At 38.0% G+C, this 13,274-nt stretch overlaps 1 protein-coding gene across 1 annotated transcript; it reads right to left on the bottom strand.

Annotated features, from left to right (window-relative positions):
* Window positions 1-4,232: 4,232 nt before the first annotated feature.
* On the bottom strand, window positions 4,233-7,873 carry LOC131694623 (ecdysone-induced protein 74EF-like). Its single transcript, XM_058983102.1, has 2 exons — window positions 7,723-7,873; window positions 4,233-7,567 (listed from the first exon to the last, which is right to left on the bottom strand). The coding sequence occupies exons 1-2, from the start codon at window positions 7,856-7,858 to the stop codon at window positions 6,864-6,866; spliced, it is 840 nt and encodes a 279-aa protein (XP_058839085.1). The 5' UTR covers window positions 7,859-7,873; the 3' UTR covers window positions 4,233-6,863.
* Between the last annotated feature and the right edge of the window lie 5,401 nt (window positions 7,874-13,274).

Raw genomic sequence — 13,274 nt, 5'->3', positions numbered from 1 at the left:
TGACAGCAGCAAGTAGCAACTTGCCACTAGTCGGCGCTTTGATAGGCCAGCAATCGCTATACGGGACTTGTATACAAACTGGGATACAATGGTGACTCACGCATGCGAACCTGTATGCGATGGTGATTTTCAACGTATTTTCATTTAAATGTTTACACAGGTTTTTCGGGAAAGTTTGTTCTAGCTTCTCTGTGCTAGCACGGAGCTGTACAAACTGATTATTACAGTCGGTTCACGGAGCTGGCTGAATCCTATTAATCATTTTCTCTCCCGATGTTGAAATGTAGTCTTCGACCATCCACCAAGATTGACTAATAGAAACCTACTAAAATCACACTTCTTTTTGTTCAAGATTTGCGGATCGGTGCAAGAAATTAGCGGTAAACACTCACGAACTGGCTTCGGTTGGGTGTTTTAAAATCCGGTTTTTCGTTGTGTATGCTGTTTTCTAACAGGCAGAAATGAAAATAATTTGATATCAGATAACGATACAAACTGATTCATGTCGTGTACAGCTTACAAATATTTCCTTCTCGACAAAAACTTGCACTGTTTCTAAATATTTGATAGCTGAAGTTGCCGAGTTGTTTTTCAAACGTCAATATTGCCACTGCACTGCCCATTAAAGCATAAGCAAGCCGAGAAAAACGCTGTTCAAGATTTACATTTTCATTGAGTCTTATGGATGGGGCAACCATGTTTTGGTGTTTTTTTTTAATATTTTCTAAACAAAGCTGGTAATCTTATTTGTGCATTGAGATTCAGTGGTGATAGAGAATACAATCCAATGTATAGCTCCAGGTCAAATAGAAAAAAGCCAAAAAAAAAATCATCTATCGTCGTTTCATAGCGACTAATCATTTTTATGTCTTATGGCCAGCAAAACAATGGCCATTCTTGGCTGGTGTATTTTCATTAGTTAGAATGCACAAATTGTCTAAACCTGTATTGAATTTTGATAAGTTTTCATTTATTTGTGCGTCATATATACTAATTCTTTCATTTCATAACAATAACAGTCTAAAATTTAGACCGAGAAAAACATCTCTATATTGAATCTATTGATTTCACTCATCATTTTTGCGATTTGTACCAGCACATAAAAATTATCTGTCACACATAAATATCATGTGAAATCTATTGAAATTCATTCAGTACAGGTTTAGACAATTGGTGTATTCTAATTAATGAAAATACACTAGCCAAGAATGGTCGGTCAATATTTTGCTGGCTAAAAGACATAAAAAAGATTAGTCGCTATGAAACAACGATAGAGGAATTTTTTCTGCTCTTTTCTATTGGGTTCATTTGACAGGTATAAACCGAAACCAAAACAATGATGTTCCTACCACTGAGGCCAGCGACAATCCTATTCTAGTGTTCTGTATCTACTTCAAAAACTTCCAACAAAGCGGGTGGGGGTCTAAAATTGTCCAAACGATGTGAAATTTGGCATTTGAGTTCATGTTGACATTTGTCACAATAGAAAGGGGGGAGGTGACTTATATTGAGAACAAAAAAGGCAATTGCCTATCGATTGAGTCGTATTTCTACTAGCGTCCGATATTTCTCTTTTTAACTTGCCTTTATTACATGAACATTGGAAAGAGAAACAGCGAGACTGTCATATGTATGTGACATATGAATACGCTGTAGCCTGCTTGGAAGAAAATCTGGCAGCCGGCAGAAGTTCGCCAAGATTCCGGAAGCTGTACACATTTTAAAAATTTCACTGTAAAAATTCTTCTATATTTCAGCCATGACTATGACGCACAGATTTGTCACGCGGATTAATCCTTACTCCACGTGATTTGAAGTTAGTCATGTTTTTTTCGTCTTCGATGTCAAATTCAAAGATAAATTGGTTTAGTTTTTTTTTAGTTTGGTAAACAGCGAGCAATTTACATTTACATGTTTATATTGCCAATTGTATTTAATGTTTGAAAACAGAGAAAACTGTAAGGACAAATGGAACGGGGACAATACTGCTCTTGCCTGGCCTGGCAATAATCCGATAGAAAAAATTAATACAAAATCGTTAAGGTTAGAACTCAAAACATCGAAAAAAATTGAATATTCTAAAAGTACATACTTTTGAAAATATCTGTGCGAAATTTCATCCAGATCGGAGCACTAGATTTCAAATTACAGTCGTTTGCAACGCACTGGTCTCTCCCACGAATGAAGTTAACACAAAAGTTTAAAGGGGTCCTCTTATATAGATGTGGCCAAAAGTTTCTAATGTTTAATAATTTTTTTGAAGCAGTAAGATGACTTAGACATGTACGCTATTCTGCAAAATGTTTATTAAGGTTTCATCTATAAAATAACAATTTTCGAGAGTAAGATGTAAAAAATAGCGTCTGTCATTTAAATTCTTCAAAAAATATTATCAAACATTAGGTACTTTTTGCACAATTATATAACAGGACCCCCTTAAACTTAATTTTCTCGGAATTAATTTTTTGAAAAGTACCGTCGCGGTGAACGTGATGTCTCAAAAGCTATTCACCCGATCTTCAAAAAAAAATTATGAATTGTTTGTATATACGTTCTCGTGTACTTAAACGGTTCGTTTTTATCAAAAAAATTTCCTTTATTTGCAATGAATTTTTGTTTAAAATTTTGAGCACTATAAAACTAAATTTTTTGGTCAACATGTTTTTATGGCAAGAAAAAAAATTAATTGGGAAACCGATGCGTATAAGTACACCACAAATCATTTTTCTTCAATAATCTGTTTAGTTTTTGGATTTCAGTTGAGCGGTTCGGCTTGAAGAGCGTTCACCGCAGACCTCTGTCAAAAAACATGATTCGGGGGATGGATTATAACCACAGACTAACAGACATAACACTCAAAAACAAAGCTTCGCCCGCTTTAACGGTCATTTTAAATATATTTGTAGTTGGGACTGTGGCCACATTTGAAATTATGGCGCCACTGACATATGAACAAGCATATGGGGGATAGACCACTAGTGAAAAATTGTTCGCAAACCTGAGGGGTAACCCACCAGTATATGAGTGTTTGGGACTGTGAATAAAAGGTGGAGCTAGTGTTCTAGGAAAATTGTCGGATCGATGTTTTTTGAGGGAATTCCCTCATAGTGTTATGTCTGTTAGTCTGTGTTATAACTCCGACAACCTTGAATATTTTGTTTTAATTCAACTTGATTTTCCTATCGCCGTTAGTGCTAGCAACGAACTGTCTTTCGCTTTTTCAAAAAAAAAAATGTGCCTTCAAAAATTCACGAACTTAGCTCACTTCTTCGCCACAAGTTTGTATATAACCCCTTAATAAGGCGAAACTTTTTGCCCGAAATATTTGCTGCATTTCTACTGGCATACTTGCAACTTGTGCCAGTCCAGATAAAAGACTTCTGTTTACTCCGGAGTGACTTCTGTGTACTGGAATACACCTTATAATTACTAGAGGTCTCATGCCGCTGTTAACAGTGATAATTTATCATCTCGCTCTTACATATTCTAGGCCCATCAGTTTGACACACATTGCTCCGGGTACTCACATGTCAAAGTAATGGGATACAATATGCTAGAGCGAGACCCCATGTTTCAGTCCGTGAATACATGGAGACAGTAGCGCTTTGCTCCCTCTAGTAGTTATAATCACTTTTGTCCAGACCCCAGATTCTACTAAATTCAGTTCGGAGATAACAATTTCAGAAAGTTACCTTTCATTACAACACATTGTATTCTTTGGGTACGATGGGTTCTTTGGTTTAATTTTTTCCGATTCTCTCAAAAATTTCCCATAAAGTAATTTAGGTATATTGAAACAGTTACAAATATCGCGCTTGTTGCATTTCGAAACATCCACTTCGTGTCATTACGAAATGTTCCTTTCAGTATTACTCACACTAACGCCTACCGATATGCAAAATATTGACATTTTTTTCGCTTGAGCCTGAACGTATACAGTATAAATGTTTGACTTATCGTTTTTTCATTAACTCTTTTAGCCTAGAGGTATGCAATTGATGCTTCCATTTCAAACGATCAGTTTGTGTTTCGATACTACCATTTATCACATTGCCTTTACGCACCTAGTGCACGATTCTTGCTGCGATTGAACTGAAGAAAATCACATAAGCGAAACCAAGTAAGTCAAAAAAAAATTGTGGACTTTGAAAAAGTAAGGTTTATTTTCAAACCAAATGGACGGGGAAAGGATGTGGAACACAGCAAACAAAATAAAGAATGGGGACAACCGATTAATTGAAATTAAATTATATAATTTTTATTTTATTTTTTCTAGTTTATAATTTTATATATAAAATTTGCAACATTTAAAGTATAATTAATATACACATAACAAATGATTCTAGACGATTGTGTTTCTTTGCTTTTATCTTGCTTGCAACTCGCTCGTTTTTTCGATCTCATTGAAACTTCCTTTTTATCTTCTTTTGCTTGCTTGTTATATGTATATAGTTGTTCATTTCCTAATATAAAGGTTTACGTCTATCTTTACTGTAAAACAAACTATAGAAATGATCTCTGTTCTTTTTTTCCATCTAGGTTTATTCCACTTTTATTTTGCTTGTTTGCATTTCTTCTAGCATTTGTTTAGATTTCTGAATGAGGTGTGGTTTGATTTTTCAAAATCGGATTGATTGCGAGCTCCCTGATTAGAAGAGCCTCGATAAATATGTTCGATTTTCTAAAAACCCAGCACTAAATACTCCGGTTTGCATTTGGGTGGAATTGTTTTCCTTACTTGTTTGTTTGTTTGTGTCTTGTCCTGATATTGGTTATTCTCTTCTAGTGTTGGTTCATTGCACATACTTGTTCGTTAAACAGAATCTATCACCGTGTCCGTTTCGATTGCAAATACTACTGTAAGCTGCAACAGATTCGACTGATTCGGGAAAGCAAAATTATAGAACAATGCAGCATTAAAATCCAAAGAGGGAACAGGCAGTTGAACGCATGTGTTTTTTTTTTTGCGAAGAGTATTGCGAAAGCTAACACGTTTTTTTGCTTGGGAAGTGCATACAAACTGGTTCGACGATGGTTTAGAGCATTAAAGTGGCGTGTGGCGTACTAGATTCAAATTGATGCAATTGAATTTATTTCGCTTTTTTTTTCTTTTGGTAATCATTTTACTAAAACGAGTAGGGTAGTAAATTTTTGCTAGACTATTACGCACAAATTTCAAACTATTTTTCTCACTCTTCAAATGACTGTTGGCAGTGTCGAATGTGGTTAATAAGCATCATGTTTTAGTTTCGCATTTATTTTTGGGCTCAGTTCTATCGAATCTAGCACGATCAAACAGTCGGAACCAGCATTTTATCCACTTCCCTAAATTGTCTTCCATCACAAAATAACACGTAAAAATAAATTTAAAAATGAAAATGATAATAAAAACTCAAATTTCAAGCTTATTTACACGTGAGGAAACCAAAATAATTTCTTTAAAAAATATATTTCGTCTGTGAGTCGATACAAATAAATTAATGAGATCAAGATTCTAAAGAAACTTCATTTATTCTCTTTTAAAATTCTTGTCAGCTGGCGTCTTGCTTCGGTGTGTTTGTGTGCTGTTGCCTTCCGCTTCCGTATTCACAAAGTCTGCTTCTTTCCTAGCTCTTTTTGATTCTCAGTTTATCACTTTCGTTGAAACATTCTTAAAAACAAAGGGACTTAAAAACAGTTGGTTCACCAACTGACGGGTGCGGCAGTGAGCTGTAGTAAATAGTAGAAAACAGTAACATGTTTTGCAAAGTAAGAATTAATGATAAAAACGGAACTTACGCTGGTTACCGGAAAATTTAAAAAAAAAAACAGTTTGAAAAGAAGTTAAAACTCTAAACACAAAATACTTTCACTTAATAGCATTATTTTTACACTTGATTACAGCTTATTGAGTTAGCGGATACAGAACTTAAAATTAACCGAGTCTACAATTAGCTTAAATTAGCACAGAAATTTACATAAAAAATGTACATCCCCAGCAGTTTTGCTTTCGCCAACGAAAAACAAGCCCCGAAAGGTTGGATTACGTTCTAAATAAAATTATGACAAAAAAATCAAATTATATCTATAGCGCATTAGCAGTAAATTACAAGAACAATCACCCACTGCTGCTGAAGCACCAGAGCCGAAACTGTCGTCAGGTTCTAGTACTGCAGCGCGAGGTTAAGGGTTTTTTATATGTTTGTTTTGATTTGTACTTCTCTTGTTATCCTTTAACCATTTCAGTTTTTCATCTAACGGGTATCATTCAGGGTTTTTCTTCTATTCTTGGTTAGTTAGCCAATTATTCTGTATATATTGTCGTACTCGATCAGATAGTTTTTAAATGAAAGGTATAAAAACACAATTACTAAACACAGCAAAACATAAAAGCGAAAAGGTAGCCGTTTGTTATTTTTTATTGTCTTTTCCATTTTTTGTATCTGTGTATTGTTAATTAACCTAGAATTTCTTCTCAAATTGTCAAAAAAGAGGATCGTTCTCTCTTCGTCTCCGGTTGGGGGTTTTAACTTAAATAAATTATAATTTACAGTAGAATAATTTTACAACTTACCACCTAGTATGATACATGGAAAGCTTAAACTCAAAGAAGGGGTCCATTTAAAATAAATATCATAAAACAAAACAGAAGATCATTAGCACGTGTATGTACACTAAAACAGGGAAGGAGTAGATATTTCGTTTATACAAGGTAGACCGCGATGGGAGCACCGCCGCCATCTTGTGGTGAGCGCCAGTGGGCAACCGGAAACCGGACTAGTGCGTGTGTGTGAGTGTGTGCCGGTGTGTGTGTGTGATTGTGTGAATATGAAAGTGTGCCTCGGATTTGGTTAGGAACGTCGGTCTGGACGTCGCCCGTAACCCTATGTACCGGAACAGTCGATTTCGATGATATCTTTCGGTACATCGACAAACTGATACACCAGCCGCTGGCCATCGACTTTGGCCAGAATTCCTCGCTGGTAGTAATACCGCAAAGCTCGGCCCATCGTTTCGTAGTTCATGTCCGGTTTGTTTTTGTGCATTCCCCACAGCTTGGAGACAGCTTTGGAGTCGACCAGTTTGAATACACCCTTGTCCCGGTTGGTCCACTTGATGAACCGTGGGCAATATTCGCGGTCCTGGAGCAGCTTCAGCAGGAACTCCCACAGGTAGGTGGTGGAACCTTCGCGAGACTTACGTTTCACTCCCATCTCGAGTTTGGGCTTCTTGGGTTTCTTCAGCTTCCGCGGAGGGAATCCCAGCTCCAGCATGTAGGTTAAATCATCCGGACAACTGGACGACACGTTCTGGGGGTGATGATGAAGTCCGTTTACTAATCCGCCACCCATGACTCCGGGTGGACCTCCGGCACCATTCCCCACGTGGGCACCCGGATGTTGGCCACCCAGATGAGGATGGTGTTGATGCAGATGATGCTGGCTCATGACGCTCAAACCGTTGCCACCGTTCGCCAGCGATCCACCGGATTGATTCCGGGGCTGTGACGGTGTTTGGAAGTGGGAGGAAGTGTAACCTGCCGCCGCTGCTGCGTTCATCGAGTGCAGGTAATGATAGTTGTCGGTAACTGTGGATGAGGTAAGAGAATAAAATGTGGTTAGTTCGGGTTTCTTGGCTGAGAGGCAAGCAAAAAAAAATATGCATAATCGTTATCAGTGGCACATTCGGGAAGAGCAGCAGACGAGCAACAGGAAAAATCCTTGACGGTGACATTGAACTTGCCTGCAGGCGAACGCGCACGCTGTGGTTTTCCCTCTTTCCATGTGCGGCAGTTGGGATCCGTTCCGTTCGTCGTCTGTGCACAATGTATTGACTGGCTGCTATGCGATGACGGGAACGTCAACAATGTAATCTGCATAACGCTCGACTCAATTCATTCCAGAGCTATTTTTTGCGCTCCCCTTGGGTGCTATTAATACCCCCGCGTGCAGTCCCGCTGCTGTTATCAGTGGTGAGAGTATAAACGCAGACACAGAGACTACCCCTGTCGTAGAGGTTGGAGGGGGGCAGAGGTGTACATATTGTGTAACCTGGTACTACCCGCTGTTGATAACGGGAAGCTGAAGCTGGCTGTTATCGAAGCGAGAAGGGGGCTTAACTTGCATATTCAGTGCATTGCGGCCATTTCGTATCGTGGATCGAACGAACGGTTGGCTGTTTGTTGACTGATGGCTAAGCTCGCGTGAAAAGTCAGAATCAATCGCAGCAATCGTTGAACTATACAATAATGGCAGGACAACGGCCATCGGTGTGCACTGCGGGAATGCAAATTTCTGATACCGTTCCCCGCAACCAACTGTCCTGTCAGTCTAGTCGATTTAAACTGAAATTAATAGGTAAAGTTTGTTGAGGCTTCCGCGGCCGTCAACTCTCAGCCAGTGCGAATAATGTGAGTGATTCAACAGTTGCTGCGAAACAATTGAACCGTTTATCAACATGCATTATTTAAGAGCTGATAGGGGCTATTTTCGGATGTTTGCGCGAAACAAAAACAAGCGATTAAATGTTACGTGTAAGGTAGGTTGTTGTTTGGGAACTCTAGCCAGCCACAACAGCAAATCCGTTATTGGGTGATGTATTGTTAAAACATTGTCGGACTACCGTACAGCACAAGGAATTGAAAGAGGGCCGACGAGCTTCGCGTAAATATTGGAAATCTGCTGTCAATTCCCAGCAGATTGTTTTATTAGGTTAAATCTATTAATTGTCGAATTCTTTGCATTTTTTACCTTTTGAATTTCCCTAACACGAATCGTTTGTTGAAATATATTTTAATTTTAAAAAAAAAATAACGCATTTGCTCACAAAAATGGAGGTTTTGGTACCAAATTTTTGGCATTCCATCGATTGAAGTCCGAATAATTAACGAAATAGTGCAGCACCTCCCATAATAGGACCAAAACAGGTTCACTGCTCTATGTCTGTTCGCTGAACAAATGTGGAGATGGAAATGAACACTAATTTTACGGGAATAAATATTTAGTATAAATAATATTTAGACGATTTTGGCCGCCATCATGGCCCAAATGATTTTCACCAAAGAGAATAGGGAAAGAGACGAAGAGTGAAAATCAGTCAAAACGGCAACACTTCCTTTATGATGATTTCAACACTAGAATTTTGGCAACCGCTTCCACAGGCAGCACTTTAAATGACTCCTATTATATTTTGAAAAGAAACCGTATGCCGATCGTTGGATTTGTTTATCAAATGATGTGCATTTTGAAACAAAGACATGAAATAATTCTAAAGCTTGTTTTTACTAATACATATACTCTAGAATGCACCTTAAAATCATGATTGAACTAAATTCTGACGAAAATTCAAATTTCTTTTTTTGATTGATGTACAATACTTATCTCCTCCAACTCAGGCATGAGTAATGTTTATTTACATTGCACGATTGGTCTGCTCAATAAGGTATTTTCGGCTTCACACTATTCGCCTCTTTCCCTATTCTCTTTGATTTTCACTAGTAAACATTAGTTATCACCCTTATTGTTTACGACGAATGCGAGATTCAAACGTTTGTATTCTCGTTTACGACAGCAACATCAAATGGGCCAACTATTCGTTCGAAGCACTTTCGAACGAATCTCGCATTCATCGAAAAACAAGAATAAGGGTGTATGACTCGTACACCACAGAACCCTAGAACGTTGCACTGGGGTACAAATGTACCCCACGCCATCTTTGGAGCCGTGTGAAAACAAGAATTTGGTATTTGCTGACCTGGGACCCTAACCATCATTCAATTTAGAGTGCGTAGTAAGAGTAGGAAAAGGTAAAGGGCGAACACGAAATTGTTGCGACACTGAAAATGTCATGCCAATTTTCTTATAATGTTTAAAATCAAACCAAAATTTTAGGGTAGTTTTATACATATATTTACTTCAAAAATCAAAAGAAAAGTTAATCGATGGAGCCTTGAGTGTAAAATTGAACGCATTTTCGCTTGATGCCCACCATCAATGTCTTTACAGTGTCATCCGGTACCAGTTTCTCAGTTTTTTTTTCATTTTCTTAACATGTCCTTCTCGTCTTTGACTGTCTTCTTGCTCTTCCGAAGTTCCCGCTTCATCATTGCCCAGTACTGCTCCACCGGGCGCAGCTCCGGACAGTTTGGCGGATTCATGTCCTTTGGAACAAATTGGACAGATTTGGCCTCATACCACTCCAGGACACTTTTAGAATAGTGGCATGATGCCAAATCTGGCCAAAAATAGCGGAGCTTCGTCGTACTGCTGCAAGAACGGCAAAAGGCACTTCTCGAGGCACTCAGATTTGTAGATCTCGCCATTTACTGTGCCCTTTGTCACGAAAGGCTCAATCCGCAAGAGCAGATGGCCTGCCAAATGAGATAGTTGGAGGGGAACTTCGACATTTTCTTCTTAAATTTGTCGTCCACATAGAACTTGCTCTTGCCGGTGAAAAACTCCAACCCCGGAATTTGCTTAAAATCGGCTTTTATATACGTTTCGTCGTCCATCACACAGCAGCCATATTTTGTCAGCATCTTCTCGTAGAGCTTCCGTGCCCGAGTTTTAGCCGTCGATCGTTTCCACTCATCGCGGTTTGGGAAGTTCTGTACCTTGTATGTATGTAGTTCAGCTCTCTTCTTTGCATTCTGGACGTAGCTCTGCGACATGCTGATCTTTTTAGCCAAATCACGGCTTGAGACGTTGGGATTTGCTTTAATCATCCGCTTCACCTTTCCCTCCGTCTTTTGTTCTCCGGTCACGGTTTTCTTCCAGCTCCAACTACCGATGCGACAGGTCAGGAAAATTCAAGTTTTTGGAAAGAATTTCTTTCGACTCGCGTTGGTTCACCTCCATTTTCGTTGAATCGAAAAACACGACTTCGAGTTTGACAGCATGTAAACAATACACATCAATGAGAAAGTGTACAAAATTTGGTTGATTTTTACCCAATGGTAAAAAAGTTATGGCCTGTTGAATGTGTCGCAATAATTTCGTGTTCGCCCTTTAGTAAATCCAGTTTGCTTTTGGCATTCGCGGTAGAGTCCAAGTTGGCGTGGGGTACATTTTCACCCGTTGCCGTTAGCGTTTCGTCAGGCTCCGTGCTGTCAGTGGAAATGCGACTCGTGACAATACCAGTTTAAATACCAGTTGTTTTACTACGTAAGTAACCATTAGTACAATTCAATCGTTTTTAATCATTTATTAAATTAAATTGATTGAATTTTGAAGCAGGAAAAAAAAATTGTTCTCGTTTACTCTGATTTCAAGTTTTTTATTTTCTATTTTTCAGAGTTTTTCAAAATACTGACTTGCAAGTATAATTTGCGCACAGCAACTGCTGTAATAGTAGCGTAACGTGTTACCAGCGTATTACTGGTTAGAAATATAGTTTTCATTTGAATTTCCGCCCCATTTCGTGGTATTTTCCAAAACCCGATTTTTCAACTTTCACTCTTCCAAATAATTGTACTTTTTCAAGAACATCGAGATTTAATTTCATGCCGTTTCTAGACCATTCCTTCAGGTATTAGCATCATTTTTTTTTTAATCAGTTGAAAATTCGCAAAAGGATAGCAGTTTTTGTGGAAAAGGCCAAAAAACGCGATTTTTGCACTTTTTATTGCTTATGTGTCATTAATTCAATAAATTTCCTATTTTATCCTATTAAGCTGTTTTTGCAATTGAAAAACAAAGAAAATGATATATTATACATTTCTTTTGTTTCATTTTACCTGCGAAATTGCGATCAAACGTGTGGGTACGTTTGTATCCCAGTTCTGAGATACAAAAAGTAAGTGTAACGTTCTAGGGTTACAAAAAATCCTGTTTAAATAAAAAGATAATGTTGACGTTATTTTTCTAGGAAGCGACTAGTTTTTATTTACTATTATATTACTATTATGCCCATTAGAGTGGCTTGACATATGCCATTTTTCAGCACAGTACTTTTTAAGGGGACCTTCTCCTGGATTCGGCAGAAAATCAAGCAACATTTGAGAATTTGTAGTGGAAAAATGAAGACTCTTTTATTCGTTATTTATCGGAAATCGAAATTTTTTTTTTCGAAAATTCAAATGCGCCTCTAAATGGCATTTTTCTCGAAACCAAGTTTTTTCTTCTAACGTCAACAATTGGCGATTCTACGTTGAAAACGCTCACAGATAGCGCTAGAAGTAAAGTGTTGCTGATTTCAATTGGGTGGTGGACACAAAATAAAATTGGCAACGCTAGCAAAATGTAAACACAAATGAACACTCCGGATGAACCTATCGTCAATTGACATTTCGACGAGTTTTGATTCGAGCCAATAATATGGGCCCGTTCTATTAGCGCATTTCCCCAAAATTCCACGCGGCCTTTCCCGATTGAAAGGAACGGCCGCGCTCCGTGAAACACCGCGCTTAGCCTTTCTGTCATAATATCGCGATTTTGCATAACGAAGGGCTGAATGATTACACATGTTGTACGAAAAAACAGCCCTCCGTTATGCAACGTTTTGAGCAAGTTGATTATACCAGGTGCAAGTGGTGCCAAATTTACCACGTTCAGTATAATTCAAAAGTTCGTTTTAAACTACAGAATTCATAAAATTGGTTAAATGAGTTAAACTACTATTCTGTTTTTTGAAAACTGTTTTTTAAAAACTCTCCTTTGCTTTTAAACCAAAATGGATTATTACTACCGCTACATTACTTAATTTCAAGCACAAATAGGAAATACAAGTGCTTGTTACACCAAATACTTACTGGCAACCTTACAGCGATATTTAGGAAGCAGTTGGTGCGGCGTGTACGTTTCAGTGAATCTCTCAATATATTTTCTGTAAACTTTGGAAAGAAAATAATATTTTAAACATATCACCTTAAATTTTGTTGATAATTGTTTACGAAAACGAAGGAATACTATCATTTTATAAGATGATCTTGCGAAAAGGGTGTAAAACATAGTGGTTTCTAATATTATTCGTAAAGCTACATGTGCGCAGTTCCGAAATTTAATTTTTGATGAGCACTGTAGCCACCGCAACATCATTTTCTGTTCCTCCCAAGTCAAGCTAAACCTTTATGAGATGGTGTAAATTCATGAAACTCCGAATCACGCGAGGAATATATCTGCGTAATTGGGAAGTGCCAGCTTTGCATCATACACAGCCGGTTCTTCTCTCTGATGGGCTTAATAGATTTTTCTACGGCTCGGCTGGTGGAAAATAAGAAACAAAGACGGCAAAAGTAAACGGGGATTTCAACCAAGAAACTGCATTAGTGTTCGTGAGACCTGCCGACAAGAACTCAA

This window comes from Topomyia yanbarensis, unplaced genomic scaffold, assembly GCF_030247195.1.
Source record: "Topomyia yanbarensis strain Yona2022 unplaced genomic scaffold, ASM3024719v1 HiC_scaffold_114, whole genome shotgun sequence".
NCBI classification, from domain to species: Eukaryota; Metazoa; Arthropoda; class Insecta; order Diptera; family Culicidae; genus Topomyia; species Topomyia yanbarensis.
The sequence above is the reverse complement of the archived record's forward strand: the minus strand, read 5'-3'. Positions and strand labels throughout refer to the sequence as shown.